Source organism: Tachyglossus aculeatus, chromosome 2 (genome assembly GCF_015852505.1).
Source record: "Tachyglossus aculeatus isolate mTacAcu1 chromosome 2, mTacAcu1.pri, whole genome shotgun sequence".
Lineage (NCBI taxonomy): Eukaryota > Metazoa > Chordata > Mammalia > Monotremata > Tachyglossidae > Tachyglossus > Tachyglossus aculeatus.
The window spans coordinates 840,852-860,644 of record NC_052067.1 but is presented as its reverse complement, the minus strand read 5'-3'; the positions used below and the strand labels follow the sequence as shown (position 1 = coordinate 860,644).

At 48.9% G+C, this 19,793-nt stretch overlaps 1 protein-coding gene across 1 annotated transcript in view; it reads left to right on the top strand.

Moving 5' to 3' along the window:
* The window catches only part of CDK6 (cyclin dependent kinase 6), a 193,460-nt gene that overhangs the window by 126,056 nt on the left and 47,611 nt on the right, over window positions 1-19,793 (top strand). Inside the window, exon 4 of the mRNA XM_038742474.1 lies at window positions 17,413-17,522. Within this exon, the coding sequence (XP_038598402.1) occupies window positions 17,413-17,522 (110 nt within the window). The remainder of the gene's footprint in view (window positions 1-17,412; window positions 17,523-19,793) is intronic.

Below are 19,793 nucleotides of genomic sequence, written 5' to 3'. Positions count from 1 at the left end.
TCATCTAGGAGAAGCCCACTCCTGAGAATTCGGCCCTTGGTGGGGCAGCCCACCAGTGGCCTGAAAGAGTGAAACAATACATAATCATGTTTCCATTTGGTATTTCCTGTGCGACTGTGCCTGTTTCCAGGGAGGGAGAGTGTATTTTTCTTCTGCTCTATGAATTGCTGGACCCAGCTGGCAAAGCCCCAAACAGGGACAGATAAGGAGTGGGAAGGGAGGGTACAGAGTGGGGCGGGGGGCATGGCGTCTGGACATTAAAGGCCCAAATGTCCTGGAAAAAAGCCCTCCCCCTGCCCCCCACCAATGACCGCATGTATCTGGAATTTTCCGAATAACGATGCGCGGATGTGGTAGCGCGGAGGGGACGGGAGCCAAACTGAGCTCGCTTTGTTCGCTGCGAGAGGCCCAGCGCAGCCGCGTCCTGGGGAGCTGAGCGCATTTGGCGTTTGGCATCCTCCGCCCAGCCTGCGCTCCGTCCCGGCCCTGGAGTCTCCTGGCCGGTGCCCCTGCAAGCCTCCCGGTTCGCTCCGAGGCGGGGGACCGGGGATGTTTAGAAACCGGTGTGAGTGAAGTCCCCAGACCAAAAACTTTCCAGAAGCGATGTGCCATTAGTAGAGGAAAAGACAGCAGGGGCTCTTTTCTAGGGAGTCGATTTCAGGACATAGTCCCCCTCCCCCACCCACAGTACCACCAAGAAAACAGATTCCTTTTTATCCAGAAACCAGCTGTTGGTACGACTTCATGATGCCGAATTTATGAGTAAATCTTTTCTAATCCAGACTCCGTGCCAACTAGGGGAAGTGTTAGGCAATCAGTGATATTTATTGGGAGCACTTAGCATGTGCAGAGCACTATGCTGAGAACAATAGAGTGGGTAGACTTGATCCCTGCCCTCAAGGATCAGTCGTATGTATTGAGCCCTTACTGTGTGCAGAGCATCTGTACTAAGCACTTGGGACAGTGCAGTATAACAGAATCGGTAGACGCATTCCTGCCCACAAGGAACTTACAGTCTCGGGAGGGAGACGGACGTGACTAGAAATAAATAAGTTACGGATATGGACGTGGATATGGATTTGCCGAGGGAGGGGTAAGTGCAAGGAGTTTATAGTCTAGCAGGGGAAACTAACATTAAAATTCATTATCATTGGAGAAAACAACCAGGTATAAAAGTGTGTACCTAAACGATGGGGTGGGGAGGTGGGGTGAGTACCTCAGTGTTTTGGGGTACAGATTCAAATGCAAAAGTGACACTGAAGGGGAAGAAAGTGGGATGGGGAGGTGAGAGGTTAGTCAGGGAAGGCTTCCTGGAGAACTGATTTTACTAGGGCTTTGAAGATGGGAAGAGCTGTGTTCTATCAGACGTGAAGAAGAAGGGAACCCCAGGTAGGAGGAAGGACACGAGCAAGGGGTCTTCAGTGGTAGGGATGAGACATGGAGCTATTTCCTATTATTTACCCAATGAAAACTATCAAATATAGGGGCAAGATCTGATAAGCTTTTGCATCATAGCGGCAGCTGCAGTGGGCGAATGAGAGTCCTCCACGGGGTCCACTGCAAACCAACCTGTGACCCTGCAGTAGAGGTGGCATGATTATAGTAATAATTATAGTATTTGTTAGATGTTGATTATGTGCTAAGTGCTGACATAGATACTCTTTCATCAAAAGCAGGCACAGTCCTTGTCCCACATAGGACTCCCAGTCTAAGGAGGAGAGAGAACAGGAATTTTTTATGGTATTTGTCAAGTTCTTAACATATGTCAAGCATTGCTCTAGATACAAGTTTATCAGCTGGGACACGGTCCCTGTCCCATATGGGGCTCACAGCCTAAGGAGAGAATAGGGTTTAATCCCCATTTTCAGTTGAGGAAACTGAGGCACACAGAAGTTTAAGTGCCTTGCTCAGGGTCACACAGCAAGCATTTGGAAAAGTCAGAATTAAAACTTAGGCATTCTGATGCCCAGGCAGGCACTCTTTCCACTAGGCTATTCTGGTGAATGACCCTGGGCAAGTCATGTAATTTCTGTGGGCTTCAGTTTCCTCATCTGTTAAATAGGGATTAAATACCTGTCCCTCCTGTTCCTCAGTCTGTGAACCTCTTGCGGGAGAGGGACTGTGACCGTCCTGATTATCTTGTATCTACCACAGTGCTGGGCAGCAACGGCATGGGAGACAGTCAAGGGCGGAGACTCAGGTTTACTGCGCGGAAGGAGGCAATGGTAAACCGCTTTCGTATTTTTACCAAGAAAACTCTGGATACACTACCAGAACGATTGCAGATGGAGGTGGGAGTGTTCTGGGAGAGATGTGTCCATGGCGTCACTGTGGGTCGGACATGACTCCACAGCGTTAGACAACAACAACAACCCCAGTGTTTAGCATTGTCGTTAGAACATAGGAAGCACTTAATACCACAATTTGCTATTATTATTATTATTATTATTATTATTATTATTATTTAAATGGTATTTGTTAAGCGTTTACTCGGTGCCCGGCACTGTACTAAGTGCTGGGGTAGATACAAGCTAGTAGGGTTGGACACAGTCCTTGCCCCACTATGTGCTCATAATCTTAATCCCCATTTTACAGATGAGGTAACTGAGTCCCAGAGGATGATGATGATGGAATTTTTTAAGCACTTGCTATGTGCCAAACACTGTACTAAGCGCTGGGATAGATGCGAGGTTGTCAGGTTGAACGCAGTCCCTGTACCACATGGGGCTCAAAGTACTAATGCCCATTTTACAGGTAAGGTAAATGAGGCCCGGAGAAGTGAAGTGACTTGCCCAAGGTCACGCAGCAGACCAGTGCCAGAACCGGGATTGTAACCCAGGTCCTTCTGACCCCCAGCCCCATACTCAGTCCACTAGGCCACACTGCTTCTTGTGCTATTATTCTTACTAGCTATTCTGGTGTTCATTGTAAGCATCTCGTCAAATGCCTACCGTGAGGACTGCGTCAAATTGGCTAGCCTAAATGGGAGGCTTCCCTTCCTGTCGTTTCCCAGTCCCTGGGCTCACGAGCCCCAGTCCACCTCCCACAGTGGCCACGTTCCCCGAGGAGGACCCAACGCCCATCCGGGCACAGGGGCTCGATCCTTTTCGCAGGTTGGACACCAGTGGCCTGCCTGCCGGGATGGTCGGTTCTTCAGAGAAAGGTGCCTCCTCTTGGCCGTGGCGCCACACGGGTTAAACGGAGCGCTCCTTGGGAGACGGAGGCAGGTCACCACACGGCAACAGCAAAGGCTTTTGAAGCCGGCCGTTCCTGAGCAGGGAATCGTCAGCGTTGGCTCCCCGCCACCGGGCCCGCAGGACAGAACCCCTCTGTCCTCTCGGCCCGCGCGTGGCGACGCTCCCTGTTTATGGAAACTGCAGCACACAGCAAGTTGCTGCTGCGTGACCAGAGAGGGTGTTTCTGGGCAATGAGGGAAACCATCTTCCCTCAGACTGGAACTCGAGAGGCCCGAGACAGCGGCCCGTTCGGTGGTTGGCCCTGCCCACGGAGCCTGGCTGCTGTGCTGGGCGCCGGGCTCACGGAGTCCAAGGAATGCGGGGAATGCTGTCACTTAATCAGGACCCAGAAGGGTCCGTTAATGGGGCGTTTGTTAATAACCAACCACGTTGTCCTTCTTATCTCTTTGTCCTCTATCCCAGTTCCCTGCCCTGCCCTAGAGCATGAGAAGCCTGGCCTTTCTGGGTAGACAAAGAAGCGGTTTTATTTTCTTCTAGTAAAATTCAGAGCTCAATCAGAGGAAGTAATAATAATAACAATAAAAATAATAATAATGGTACTTGTTAAGCACTTACTATGTGCCAGGCACTGTACTAAGCAGTGTATTCTTTCATTCATTCAGTTGTACTTTTTGAACGCTTACTGTATGCAAAACACTGTACTAAGCACTTGGAAAGTACAGTTCAGCAATAAAAAGAGACAATCCCTGCCCACACCGGGCTTACAGTCTAGAACAGGGGGGACTGACATCAAAACAAGTAAACAGGCATCAATATAAATAAACAGAATTATAGATAGGTACATATGGGGTGGGGAGACGGGGGTAGAGCAAAGGAAGCAAGTCGGGGGGACACAGAGGGGAGGGGGAGCTGAGGAAAAAGGAACACATTCCCTGCCCTCAAGGAGATTTGCCATTTGCAAAGTCTGTCATCCAGGGAAATTACTGAGTGCTTCCTTTCATTCATTCACTCAATTGTATTTATTGACCGCTTACTGTGTGCAGAGCACTGTACTAAGTGCTTGGGAAGTACAAGTTGGCAACATATAGAGATGGTCCCTACCCAACAGTGGGCTCACAGTCTAGAAGTTCAATTGATTGATTGATTGATTGATTGAAAACTCTGAGAGAAACTCCCAGAAAGTGATAAGGGAGTAAGTGGCTGGATGGGGCAGCAGATGGTTAGGGACTAGGAGAGACCAAGGGGGAATGAGAAGACCGTTCAGGCCATGAGATGTTGGCACTTCCCTTGACAAAGTATTCATCTGGTCCAGAGTTTCTGCCCGTCTCCCACAGCTGCTGGGCTGGTGTCGGAGAGGACCGACAGGTCCTGCAGCAATCGGCAGCTAGCTGATGTGGGCGACAAAGACCGCAGAGGCCTCCAAGGCCACCCACCACCTGCCAAGCCCCAGTGCTATGGCCAGACATTGACTCTGTGGTCACCGTTCCCCATTCCTATCCCTGAGTCCTGGGCATTAAGCCCTTCTGCCATATTCTGCGCCCTGAGACCCAGCCAGAACATGCCAGGCAGGGACAGAAGCATGAGCAGCATTGTGCAACCACCTGCGTGGTTTTGTTTTCGTTTTTCTAGGTGGCATTTGTTCAGCGCTCACTATCTGCCAAGGCACTGTACTAAGCACTGGGGTAGATACAGGGCTGTCAGGTCAGACATAGCCTCACTTGATGCTCACAATGAATCCCCATTTTACAGATGAGGTAACTGAGGCACAGGTAAGTTAAGTGATTTGTCTGAGGTCACAGCAGACAGGTGGTAGAACTGGGATTGGAACCCCAGGTCCGGGATGTATCCATTAGGCCACTTTGTTTCCTGTGTTGTGAGCTCTCACCCTGAAGCATCAGCCCTGAGCCTCATCTTTGGATCCCAATGGGAGACCTTCACCAGCCTTAGCCCTTCAGTGGGGCTTCCCTCTGCAGATCTACTCTTCGTGGGTTTGGATCTCTGGGAGTTCTTGGAGGTGCGAAGAAGCCAGCCAGTCCTTGGCTTGGTGGCGGAACTCCCATCTCTGAATCTCTATGGCACTTGTCTTTCACGCTGTCAGTGTTGGCTCCCCAAGCCGCCTTCTTTCTGTGATCCGAAGGGGGAAAAAGGGGTTGACTGTCATTTCCAATCATTATTCACTTAACTACAGCCTCCATGCCGTGGATGCAAATAGAATTGTGTGCAATCGATCAGTGGTATCTATTAAGTGCTAACTATGTGCAGAGCACTGTACTAAGCACTTGGGAGAGTACAGTACAACAGAGTTGGTAGACACTCTCCTTGCATAGAATTCTTGTTTGCCCTCAGCAATGTGCAGCACCCTTGCCCACCGCTTAATCGTTTCACCCACTGCCCCGGCGGGGTGTATGACTAACGGGGTTGAGGACTTGCGAGTGGCACTGGGTAGACCATAAATGCTGTCATCAATTCCTTCAGACCAGTTGGTGGTCGTGAAGCCTTCGCGACTCATCCATCGTTTACAAAGCCAGATTCCCTTGTGACTTTGCTCTAGGCTGCTTGTGTTGCCTAGGTGATGTGGATGCCACTTTGCCCCTCCATTGGTCCAGTCCTTTATTACAGTACAGAGGCACACAACCATCAGCCTATCGCTTGGCATCACATGGCAGCAACAATCCCAGCATCACTCCACTGCTGCAAGGTTGTATAGTCAGAGATGCCACAGTTTGGATCTCAGCTATCTCCATGATCTCTCGGGGTCGGTGATTATAAACTGTTGCTTGGCTGGAGGAGACCATTGCTGTTCAGGTCTCCAATCCTTTGATGATTAATCTCCACCGTAAGCCACTCCGGGAAATGCTTGGACTTCTGATCTGAATAGAATGGCAGGTAGGGTTTCTCTGGGGATTATCAACTCCCGTGGATATCGGAGGGTTGGCCGTTCACGTTTCTGGCATTTGCACACGCCCTGCTTTGGGAACGACCTGGATAAAGCCCCAAAGAGAAAGGTTTCCATTAGTCAGTCACAAAACTCTCAAGTTCATTCAGGCGGAAGGGGAGAAGCCTGCGGTTCCCCCGGCTTCATTGTTCAGACCTCACCTGCTCAGTGCCCTTTCCACTGAGCGGGGAGTGGATGAGGGATTTTCTGATGTGATTACCTTGTACCTACCCCGGTGCTTACTACACTGTTTGCCACATAATAATCCCTTAGTAGTAATAACAGTAATAATTGTGGTATTTGTAAAACGCTTATTACGTGTCAGGCACTGTTCTAAGCACTGGGGTGGATACTGGCAAATCGGGTTGGATACAATCCCTGTCCCACATGGGGTTCACAGTCTCAATCCCCATTTTACAGATGAGGTAACTGAGGCACAGAGAAGTGAAATGACTTGCCCTAGGTCACACAGTAGACAGGTGGCAGAGCTGGGACTAGAATCCATGGCCTTCTGACTCTCGTGCCCATGGTCTATCTATTACGCTAAGCTGCTTCCCTTCATAAATACCTGAGTATTTTTTTATCATCATCGTCATTCCCACCCCTTGCTGATGCCAGTGGAAAGATCAGTGTATTTGATTGTTCTTGGATTGAAGACCATTTCCAGCGAGGCATAATGGAAAGACCACAGTCCTGGGAAACAGGGGAACTGGGTTCTAGTCTCCACTCTGCCACTTGTCTATTAGGTGACAAGTCAAGTCACTTACTTTTTCTGAGCCTCAGTTTCCGTATCTGTAAAATAAAGATGAAATGCCTGTTTCCCTTAGACTCCAATCCCCATGTGGAATAGGGACACTGTCTGATCTCACTATATTATATCTACCCCGATGCTTAGTAAAGCGTTTGGCACAGAGTAGGCACTTAATAAATACTTCAATTGTTATTAATGAAATCTGATATTTCAAAATAGAAGAGGAATTTTTCACTTCATTTACCTTTCCCCGGATCCTAGTCTTCAGGCTCTATACGACACTCCACTAGTAACCTCTTTTTTGCTGTTACATTTTTTTCTTTAGCTGACTGCATGCGACTTTCTTTAAAAAAAATTCCACCTTTATTTAATGAGTCAGAACAGTAAGTGGGTACAGGGTCAGAGTCAGCCTCAGGAAGTAAGTCTCTCAGAGATGTGCAGACTGAAACGTGGAGGGGGAGAGAGACCGAGAGAATGGTCAAAATGAGAGTTTAGACTTTGCACTTTCTTTGCATTTCATTCGCTGTTCCTTCTCGCTTCTGCCACTTGTCAAAGGGAGTGGGAGGGGAGAATAAAGTGTTCATAGCAACTACCGTTTTGAAAAGCCGTTTAAAATGAGCTTTGGTCTTCCCTGTGCTAAAAATGGCAACCTTTTGGTCTTGGAGGCTAATAAATGGTAGTTTTGTTCTTTGGATGTGGGCTCTGGTGCTGGTGGGGTGCTCAAAGTGGGGGCTTCCAAGCTATCTTGACAAGAAGGTGGGGTCCCCAGGAATTGGAGATTCACTCTTGACCAGTAAATGTGGGCAATGTCAGACTTAACTCGGTCATCATGATTTATGCTTGGTGTCATTTGAACACCATCTCTACAGGAGCCACAACCAAAGCCCATGAAAACTTGGCTATTCTATATTACAGCCATTTTTCTACTTAGGCTTCAAAGGCAGAGCTGGGTGTGAGGCTTGGGCTCCCACCTGGTCGAGAGAGCGCAAGTGGTACCACAGAGCCACCGACACCAGGATCGGTTCCTCCCCGCTGGGTCTCCATCATGCGGTCTCAGCCGAGGCTCATCCGGGGCTACTGAACGGGGGTGCCGTCTGGGCTTTAGTGTCAGGACCGAGCTGCGCCATCCCTGGTTAATAGTGCGAGGAGGGGACGGTGTTGATTTGCCCTGAACCTGATGACCAGACGGTGGCCAAGCTAGGAAGAGGTCGGAGGACTTTGGACCAGGGATTTTCCTTTGACCAGTCAGCCCGAGGAGGGCTACACCGGATCTGGACACAGTTGCTGCTCTCCCGATTCCTGGCCCAGCTTCTCATAATCCTCCCTGTCCCATGGCCTCTGAGGCGGAGAGGGGCGGGAGGAGGCAAGAATCAATCAATCAATCAATCATATTTATTGTGCAGAGCACTATGTGCAGAGCACTGTACTAAGCGCTTGGGAAGTACAAATTGGCATCACATAGAGACAGTCCCTGCCCAACAGTGGGCTCACAGTCTAAAAGGGGGAGACAGAGAACAGAACCAAACATACCAACAAAATAAAATAAGTAGGATAGAAATGTACAAGTAAAATAAATAAATAAATAAATAGAGTAATAAATATGTACAACCATATATACATATATACAGGTGCTGTGGGGAAGGGAAGGAGGTAAGATGGGGGGATGGAGAGGGGGACGAGGGGGAGAGGAAAGAAGGGGCTCAGTCTGGGAAGGCCTCCTGGAGGAGGTGAGCTCTCAGCAGGGCCTTGAAGGGAGGAAGAGAGCTAGCTTGGCGGATGGGCAGAGGGAGGGCATTCCAGGCCCGGGGGAAGAAGAGCGAAGCTGCTACCAGGGGAGGAATGTGGCTGCAGGGGCTGGGTAGGGGGCCTGCTGATTGTGCGCAGAGCACTGTACTAAGCGCTTGAAGAGTACAATACAACAATAATCGGACACATTCCCTATTCTCGACTCTGCTGTTGACTCCAGCCCGTTGCCGTGACCCCTGGCCAACCTGGTCCACCTTCCCGTACATGAGGGAACATCTTTTGGCATCAAAAGATGGGCTGCCTGTTCCTGCCGTCAGGATGGCCAGTCAGGTGCCAGGTTTGTCAGAGCTGCTCCAAGATGCCCAGACCCTGGCATTCTAGGAGCTTGAGACCAGAGGCTCCAGACAGCCCCACCCCCACCCCCCACTTTGGGCATCCTTAGAGGGCTAGAGCCAGCCCGGAGCCTTTACCGGGGATCGGGTGGGGTTAGGAGCAGAGCCTCTCTGAGGGTAGCCCAGGGCTGGTCCCTTGACCAGTATGGTTGCCCTCCATCCTAATGCAGTTCCTTGAGAGCATTGACTGAGTACTCACTTCTTGCAGAGCACTGTAGTGAGCACTTGGGAAAGTATGGTTGAGTTAAAAATCATGATCCCTGCCCTAAAGATACTTCCAGAACATTGAACTAAGCTCTTGGGTGAGTATAATAAAGTAAGAAGGCACGCTCCTTGCCCTCAAGGAGCTTCCAGCCTAATCCCCAAGGTCAAGTAACTTTGGCCCCAGCCTGCAGCAGAGCATCATGTTCAGTCGATCAGTCAGTGTTTTCTTACTGTGTGCAGAACACTGAACTAAGCATTTGGGAGAATACAATGGACATGGTAGATACGATCCCTGCCTTCAAGGAGCTTACTGTCCAGGGGGAGAGACAGACATTAAAGTCAGTTACAGATAGGGGAGAAGGGGCAGAGTGCAAGAATGTGGACATTAGAGCTGAGGAGCTCTGGGTTGGTGGCTGGGTCTTGTCGGTAGTGAGCGCTTGGACTGTAAGATCACTGTGGGCAGGGAATGTGTCTGTTGTGTTGTTATATTGTACTTTCTCAAGTGCTTAGTTCAGTGCTCTGTACACAGTATTGTTTAATAAATGCAACTGATTAATTGATTGGTTGATTGATTGATCCACACACACACAATAAGTGCTCAAAAAATGCCATTAATGATGATGATGACCTGTTACAGCTCATCATCATCCTGCTCCAAGCAGTTCTTAGTTTTCTTGCTGCCTTTGGGGTTCATGAAGCTCACTGCTCCTTTTGGAGGATTTTTGGAAGAGTTGGCTCAGGTAGATGGACATCACTTCCCTTTGAAAATTGCCTGATTGGCTTCCATTTGGGAAATTTGGTTCAAAGCCCTATAAGTTTGAACTAGGAACTCTCCCAACATAGTAAGTGCTCACAAAATTCCATCGATTGAAAAATAAAGCAGTTGTGACTATGGGGCATTTCGCTCTCTTTCTCTTTCTCTTTCTCTCTCTTTCTCTTTCTCATCCCCCCCCCCCCCCCGCCCCCTCACAACTTGGAATCCCTAAGTGTTCTTTCCTTTGGGGTCCTGTCTATTCAAGACATATTCAAGTTCCCACTGGTCTCCAAAACAAAGAGAAATGCCATGTTTTATCTTGTTGGAAGCAGCAAGATTCTCTGAAAAGCTTCTAAATGGAAAATTTGTATTTCCTTGAACTATCTGAGGTGAAACATGAAAAGAATTTCAAGTTCACACCCTCACTAGCTGGAAGCCAAATCCGTACCCTAGCTCAGAGGGCGACTTTTCTTTCCCAGCAGCTTTTGTAACCAGTAACCGTAATGCACTGAAACTTGTGAAGTGCAAGCCACTCGGTCTAGGTACATGGCTTTCCGTTGGTTTTGTATACACGCGTATCTATCTTGATAACGGATGTACCTAGAAATATTCTGCAACATCCTCAATACTGTGGTTCTTCCTAGAAATAAAGGCCATTATAATTAGTTTTGTGTGAAATGCTACATTCACCATCGAAGACATGGATTTTTGTATTCCTTGATTAGTAGTCCCAGAAAGGAGCACCTTCTCCCCCTGGATTTCCAAGCACCAACATATGGGACTGAAAAAACAAATGCCTTAAAGAAATACAAAAAAACCCAACTGCACTGCAGCTCATATTCACAGTCACCCAGTGTGATGGAAATAAAATGAATCAACCAGTGGACAACTGGGACATGAGGTCACCCAGAACCAAGTCCAATCCTTTCTCCTGTCATTTGGGTGATTATAATAATAATTATAATAATGATGATGATGATGGTATTTGTTAAGTGCTTATTATGTATCCGGAACTAAGCCCTGGGATGGATAAAAGCAAATCAAGTTGGAAATAGTCCCTGTCCCACGTGGGGCTCACAGTCTCAAACCCCATTTTACAAATGAGGTAACTAAGGCCCAGAGAAGTTAAGTGATTTGCCCAAAGTCACATAGCAGACAAGTGGCGGAGCCGGGATTAGAACCCATGACCTTCTGACTCTCAGACCCGTGCTCTGTCCACTATGCCATGATGATTTGGCGAACCCATGTGAAGGAAAACTCACACTGTGGTCCATAGGCCTGGTCTGCTGCTGGGAGAACTGATAGAATTGGGCAGAAAAGGAGGCAAAACCCCGAAAACCAGACAAGGGGCAGGATGGCATTTGTACTCTTCCAAGCAACTGGACAAGCCACAGGCGGCGCAACGACGGACTGGAAATAGTTGGCTCTGGGAGGCGTCCAATGCCCCCACCCCAGCACTGCATAGCAGCAAATTTTATTAGTATTATCATTATTGTTGTCAGTATTATTTGTCAAGAGTGTACTACGTGCCAAGCACCATATGAAATGCTAGGGAAGAAACAAGTTAATCAGGTCAGACAGAGTCCCTGTCCCACGTGGGGCTCACAGTCTAAGGAGGAGAGTGAACAGGTACAGAATCCCCATTTTACAGGTGAAGAAACTGAAACCCACAGAAGTGAAGTGACTTGCCCAAAGTCGCAGAGTAGTCAGGTGGTGGAACTGAGATTAGAATCCAGGTCCTCTGACTCCCAAGTCCATGATCTCATGGTTTTTCTACTAGGCCATGCTGCTTCTCTGTTTTAAAATAGTGCCTTTTGTCTTTACATTTTGAGCATGGTGTGTTCCTTGAGTACAAAGGTCAACAGTATCTGGATTCTTGTTTAATGTGAATGTCAGGTTCTGTAGGAATGTTGATAGAGATAACTTCAATGCAAGCAAAATCACTTCTTCATCGGGCAGGTGGTAAGCTGATGGAATTCATTCCCAGTGGACATTTGCAGGCCGAAAGTACCCGTTGGTTCCCGGAGGCAGGTTTAGATAAATCCATGGGTGGTAGATCCATGTTGGGTTCTTAGAAGGGAAAGCTGAGCTGTTTGACAGTCAGCCCCTAATAGTGAGGGCAAGTGTCCTGGAGACAACAATAATGACTGTGGTTTTTATTAAGTGCTTACTATGCTCCAAGCTCCAGGGCGGATACAGGGTAATCAGGTCAGACACAGTCCACGTCCCATGTGGGGCTTACAGCCTGTAGTAGAAGAGAGATCAGGTATGGGATCCCTATTTTACAGATGAGGAAACTGAGGCCCAGAGAAGGGAAACAACTTGCCCGAGGTCAAACGGCAGGCAAAAACCAGAGCTGGGATTAGAACCAAGGCCAGGTGGTCTTTCCACTAGGTCAGGCAGCTTTCCTACCATGACGGTCGTCCTCCCGGGACCTCAGCCCCTCTGGAAGGATCAGGGATCAATCCCAGAGTCTGTTGTATACTCCCTGGCCAGCTGCAACTTGGATTGCCATCCCATGGTCTGGAGAGAACATGTGTTGAAGGATTAAAATCCACCCATATTTATGATTGCTTCGAGGACAGGCCTAGACATCTTTTCAATTTGGCACTGTGCTTGCACAGAATGACCTGAGACTTTGGGGCCTTGAGAGATCCTCCAGAGCACCCAGATAAGGGAAAAAACCAGCCCATCCTCGAGCCCTTCAGAGAGGGAGATTTCTTGACCTTCCTCTGGAGCCTGTCCTCGTGCTAATCTGCCTCACGGCCCCAAAATTCTTCCTCACCTCTAAGCTATATCCCTCATCCAACAGTTCAGTCCTGGTAGAATGAAGATCTGTGTGGGCAGAGGGTAAGTCTTGGGCTTCTGTTTTGCATCCCAAGCTCTTAGTGCAGTGCCCTCAGTCGATCGATCAATCGTCAGTATTTACTGAGCGCTTACTGTGGACAGGGTGGTATACTAAGTGCTTGGAAGGGTATGATACAATAGACTAGGCAGACATGATTCCCTGCCCACAAGGAGCTTACAGTCTAGAGGAATTCTATAGGCTCTCAACAGGTATCGGTACTCCTACTTTTTGGATTTTCCGGTCCTTGTCGTAGATTGAGAACACAGGCCACCGTGCAAGTGCCAGGGAAGTTACAGCCCAGAGAGCAAATCATGTCACAGGAAGTGCCCCCACCAGACTGAGCCGGAGTTAGAACCCAGAACCCATATCCGAGCCACAAGCAGCAACCACTAGCCATCGCCTGCCAGGATCTGCCCCGGCCGTGCGAGATGATTAGGGCCATGTGGGGAAGGGGCTGGTTTCTCTCTGACAGGATCCAAACTCGCCACCCTCTGACACCCCCAAGCTGCAGCAAGGCAGCCCTAGGCACAGACTTGTGCAAAAGTTCAGACGGCCCCGTAGAGGAAGTGATGAGCTGGTTATTCAGTTCACCATATCCTGTGTTCAGTATAATTTTCATTTCTACTTATCTGTAAAGGTTAAAGGAATGTCTACAAATATTTGCTTGGTTTCTATGGTGAGGGAGGAGCAAGATCAAGTGTGTGATTGTTTCGTGTCAAAATCACCACTGCACTCCTACTGCACTTCTAAAAAGAGGATCTGTATAAACTGATTAAGGCTGAGACTGGGCTTGGGATCCATCAGGCATTTGGAAAGCGCGGCCATTTTGAGATTTACATGTGTAAATACCAGGCCGGGCAGGGCGGCCGAGAACAGAATGCGGGCATTTTCGGGACTGGACTTGACCGATCTCTGGGTGACAGACCCCGACCCTTGGGCATTGCTAAGAAATGGCTTTGCCTTTTAAGGACCGGCAGCAACGCTTTGCCTTTTGGAAAAAAAGTGGCAAATAGCTCCTTGAAGTCTCCAGATGTTACTGTTTCTCCAGGCATTCCGGCAGGAGAAGCAGCCCTGCTCCTTAATAATTCTGGTACTTATTAAGCACTTACTATGTGCTGAGCACTGTTCGAAGGACTGGGCAAGATGCGAAATGATCGGTTCAGACACGGTCCCCCTCCCCAACCATGACGCTCGCAGTCTAAGTAGGAAAGAGTAGGATTTAATCCCCATTGTACATATGAGGTGACTGAGGCACGGAGAAGTAGTCATAATAATAATAATTGTGGTCCTTGTTAAGCACTTACTATGTGCCAAGCACTGTTTTAACACTGGGGTAGGTAAAAGATAATCAGGTTGGACACAGTCCCACATGGCGCTCACAGTTATCCTCATTTTACAGATGAAGTAACTGAGGCACAGAGAAGTGAAATGACTTGCCCCAGGTAAATGGCAGGGCCAGGATTAGAACCCAGGTTCTCTGACTCCAAGGTCCTGGCGAATTCCACTGTCCGGCTACTTCTGCTCTGCTACTGCTGCCTACTCTGTTATACTTTCCCAAGCATTTAGTACAGTACTCTGCACACAGCACTCAACAAATTTGATTGATTGACTGATTGAAAGATTCTTAGCACAGGAAATCAACTAGGGTAGTAGTTATGGTATTTAGCATGTGCCGTCTGGATGCAGTGGTGCCATCCCAACCATTTAGGAAAGTTCAACAGAATCCCGAGACCAACCCCTTGTCTGCAAGGAGCTTCCACTCATGAACTTTGGAAAGGCTTGAACATAATAATAATGATGGCATTTATTAAGCGCTATGTGCAAAGCACTGTTCTAAGCGCTGGGGGGATACAGGGTAATCAGGTTGTCCCACGAGGGGCTCACAGTCAATCCCCATTTTACAGATGAGGTAACTGAGGCACAGAGAAGTTAAGTGACTTGCCCAAGGTCACAAAGCTGACAATTGGCGGAGCTGGGATTTGAACCCGTGACCACTGACTCCAAAGCCCGTGCTGTTTCCACTGAGCCACGCTGCTTGTCATGTTGCCTGTATCTAAGGAACACCCAATCCCGAGACCAGATGTTTAAACCACCACCACGGAGAGGTGGGGCTTAGTCAGAGAAGGCCTCCTGGAGGAGGCGTATTTCTCGGGGGCTTGGGAGGTCGGAAGGGATGCTGTTTGGCAAATAGGGTGGTGGGAGGCGGCAGGGGGGGGGTTCCATGCAGGGGGCCAATGTGTGCAGGGCGTTGGGCTGGTGGAGTCATAAGGGCCCTTGAGGGGAGCAAAGAGTGCAAGCTGGGGTGCAGTGGGAGAAGACTAGAAGGGTAGGGAGGAGAGAGCGAAGGGCAGGGAATGTGACTGCTGAATCTGTGTTGGACTCTCCCAAATGCTTAGTACAATGCTCTGCACATAATGAGCGCTCCATAAATACCACTGACGATGAGTCCAGTGTCCAGCAAACTGCGAGGGACAGAGAGGGGTACAGCTACTGGAAGCTTCCGGAAAGGGATGAAGTGGGAAACTGAGAGCATGCCGATTTTCCTTTTTTTGGACCAGGGAGTTCTAATCCTGAGGTTTAGATGCCCATCCTCAGTTCTTCTTTGCCGCATTCATTAACTTTTGTCAGTTTTTAACTCTTTTTAAAGTCTTGTCATTTCCCTTAACTGAGCTGGCCAAGGAAGCCCTTGCCTGGCAGGAGAAGAATTCTGATGGCTTACTAGCATAGTCTTCCTTGGAATGTTAAAGGAGCTTTTGACTGAGCGGGTTTAGAGGTACTTTATACACATAAGTGCAATGAGTCCTGATCCCGATTTTCAGTTTACAAAATCTGTTAGAGTACTGGACCAGACTTGAATTCATCCTGGAGAATCAAGTGATAGAGCCATGATTAGAACTCAGGTCCCCTGTTTCAGTTCCTCCTTTGTAAAAGGAGGGCAAGCTAAATTGTGAGCCCCTTGTGGGGTAGGGATTATGCCCGGTCTGCTAACCTTTAGCTGTCCAAGTGCTTAGCACATAGTAGGTGTTTAATAAATACTACTATAAAAAGACATAGAAGCTTGAGGTCAGTCAGTCCAAGCATTGAAAAAGTCTAAATGGAAACAGTGCCTACCCCATTCCCTTATAAATTCTTTGAGTACAGGGATGGTGATGTACTTTTATGGTGCTCTCCCGAGTGCCTAGTGCAGTGCTCTCTTAGGGCGCAGTAGGTGCTCAGGAAATAAGAGTGAGCAAGAGCCGGCCCTCCAGGAAGCTCCCGGGGGACCTCAGCCTGGACTCTGTGCAATCTCTGAGGAAGGCTGCCATGCCCATGGGCCCAGTACAGGCTGGGAAGGCTCCAAGCTGCACTGTGACAGGAAATTCCAGGGAAGTGTAGAGTCCTGTGCCGAGACCAAATTCTGGAGTGTAGCCAGTGAACTTGGAGGGGTGTGGAGGAAGTTCTTGCTTCTGGGGTCCCTTCCCAAGCACTTAGTATAGTACAGAGCACCTCATGAGTACTCAGAAAAATCTCAGGTCTCCTCCTACTACAACATTTTCCTGGTATGTGTAGAAATACTGCGTATCAGTCAGTGGTATTTTATTGTGTGCCTCCTTTGTGCAGAGCACTATACTACGGACTTGGGAGAGTACAGTATAACAGAGTCAGTAGACACGTTTCCTGCCCACAATGAGCTTACAGCCTAAAGAGCAGTGATGGTGTTTGTTAAGCACTTACTACGTGCCAAGCACTGTTCTAAGTGCTGGGGGAGATACAAGGTCATCAACTTGTCCCACGTGGGGCTCACCGTCTTCATCCCCATTTTACACTTGAGGGAACTGAGGCCCAGAGAAGTGAAGTGACTTGCCCAGGATCACACAGCAGACAAGTGGCAGAGTCGGGATTAGAACCCGTGACCTCTTGAGTCCCAAGCCCCGGCTCTTACCACGAAGCCACATTAGTGCCATTAGTGCAAAATAATTTATAACATATAATTTAAAGATATGTACATAAGTGCTGTGGGGTTGTATGTATATATTATGTGCCATCCTAAGCGCCTGGGAAAGTTCAACAGAACCTCGAGACACATCCCTGGTCTGCAACTTCCACTCCAGGACCTTGGAAAGGTTTGAACACGTTGCCTGTCTCCGAGGATCACCCGAACCCGAGAATGGATGTTGAACCCGCTGCTGTGGAGAGATGGGAGTTAGTCAGAGAAGGCCTCTTGGAGGTGGCGTATTTCTCGGAGGCTTGGAAGGTTGGGAGAGATCAACTAGAGGGATACAGTTACAGATCTGAATCTTTAGCCTGAATGACAGGTGGGATTTTGTGATTGTTTTTGAAGGAAATTTTTCACACCTGGTCAGCAACAAGTAAAGCAATGAATTGTCAACTTTTTCTTCTGTTTGTTGAACTGTGTTTCTCCCCTATTCGGTCAGTCAATCAATCACTTCCTGGGTGCAGGGCACTTTACTAAGCACTTAATAGACGCACTCCTTGCCCACAAGGAGCTTTCAGTCTACGGGGAAGACAGACATCGAAACAGATTCAGGAGAGGGAAGGCAGTAGAGAATATCCTCTGATGTGAGTGTGTGTTTTTGTGTCTCAGGTGGTCACGCTGTGGTACAGAGCCCCCGAAGTGCTGCTTCAGTCCAGCTATGCAACCCCGGTGGACCTCTGGAGCGTCGGCTGCATATTTGCCGAAATGTTCCGTCGAAAGTAAGCGATGCTCATTTGATGGGGGCCTCGACTGGAGCGGGCGCTTGATGAGCATGTGCGGGGCCGGTTGGTGGGGAGGTGGTAGGGGGGCAATTGGACATCAGTGTGGGGAGCCATCCATAAGAGATGCCTGTGACTCCAGCCCGGCCCCACTCTTTCGGAAGCAGATTCCCGGGGGAAGCGGCGGGTGGAAGGCGGTGGCCGCGATCGCCCAGCAGACCGGTTGACCCAGGGACAGAGGGTTGGCACCGAAATCTATTCAGGATGCGGGAGGTGTGGCTGGCATCTTTCTGAGGGCTTGCCAGTGGATGTCTCTGTTTGGTAGTGAGCTCTAGGGAAGGGCTTGAGTCCTGTTTCAGTGGGCCGGAGGCCTAGAGGTGCATGGGTATGGATGCGTGTGGGTTCCTTTATTTACAGCCCCGGATGTTATAGGTTCATTGTTCATTGCTCCTGTTCACCAATTTGCCGATCGTAACATTTTCCTTGAAAATAACCTTCGACCCATCGGGACAGACCAGTGAGCACTTGGGCAGGAGCCCTTGGAAGCCTTCATATACTAGGCCTCTCATTCCCCTTCCCCGGGGAGTGTCCTCACAGGATGTTTTTGGGTGGAGTATTGCTAGGGTTTGGGTGAGGGGCTAAAGAGACAATCGCCAGTTTAGGGGCATTTGGATAGCATTGGGTGATTAGGTATACCAGGTTAATTCTTGGTCCATTCCTTGTCGTGTTGGTCCATTCTTAGTCTGGTTGGCCCATACTCTGAGGCCTGGAATGACCCCCTGGTTAGGGGGTGGGAACATTGGGCAGTTTGTGTGGGAAACCTGGACTGAAACTGAGTGGGGAGGGGACAGGAGGGAAGACTGGAGAAACCATTCATGACTGCAGTAGCACAGTGCATGGGCTTACCCAGGTTAAAAAAGGTGAGATCTCCTAGGGGGTGGGAAAGTGGTGGACAGCTGCTGAGCTGTGAACCGCATCCAGCCCAGGCCAGCTAGGAGTTTAGCCCTAGTCCAGGAAAAGTGGAAACGCAGAGACACAGGAGATCACAGCAGAAAACAGCAGGCTTATGGGCGTAAGAAGGTACAGAAGCCCTACAGATGGCCGGTGGGTTTGTATGATTTGGAAAGCTGGGAATTAACCTGGGAAGGCTTGTTGGAAGAGGTGGAATTCGGGGAGAGATTTGAATGTGAAGAGACCAATTGTCTGTCAGATTTCAGGAGGGAGGGAGTTCCAAATCAGGGGAACAGCATGAGCGAAAGTACAGAGGCGGCAGTGTCAAGCATAGCACAGATAGAGGGTTGGCTTGGGAGGAGTGTAGACAGTGGAGACCCCCGAAAGTTGGTCGTGAGGAGGAGTTTCTGCTTGGTGCAGAGAGACATGGGCAGAGGCCGGGAGGAGGCAGGTGGAGGATTTTGACGAGAGGAGAGACACGGGCAGAGCAGTGCCTCAGGAAAATAATAATAATAACAATAATAATGGCATTTATTAAGCACTTATTATGTGCAAAGCACTGTTCTAAGTGCTGCGGCGGTTACAAGGTGATCAGGTTGTCCCACAGGAGGCTCACAGTCTTAATCCCCATTTTACAGATAAGGTAACTGAGGCACAGAGAAGTTAAGTGACTTGCCCAAAGTCACACAGCTGACAACTGGCAGAGCTGGGATGATCTGGGCAGCAGCCTGGAGTTTAGGTGGCACAGAGGATAGTCTGTAATTTATTTATTATAGCTCTAATGTGTTTATCATCTCTGTAATTTACTTATTTATATTAATGTCTGTCTACCCCTGTAGACTGTAAGCTCATTGTGGGCAGGGAATGTGTCTGTTTATTGTTGTATTGTACTTTCCCCAACACTTAGTACAGTTCCCTGCACACAGTAAACACTCAATGAATATGATTGACTGACTGAGAGGCTGAAGGCCAGGAAACCGGCTAGGAGCCTGGAAACAACCACCATGGCAGCCAAGAGAACTATTTGGTCCTTGGCTCCTCACCTCTGCTCCTGCAGGGTGGCCACAATCTTCTCCTAAGAAGAAACAGGAGGGCAGGTGGGGAGAGTTGTCCTTGGCCTCTGTCGCTTCTTTTGGTCAGTAGTTAAACAAGAACTTGAAGAGGGAGATTAAATCCCCCTCCTCCCTTGGCTTCTCTAAAACCTAGGGGTGAATTTCACTGAGCCTGTTTCTGTCCACTGTTTTTCCCCTAAGCAGGTCTTCTCATCTGCCTTCCTAAGCCTGGCCCTCTCCCGAGGGCCTGTGGACCTGGTATCTGATA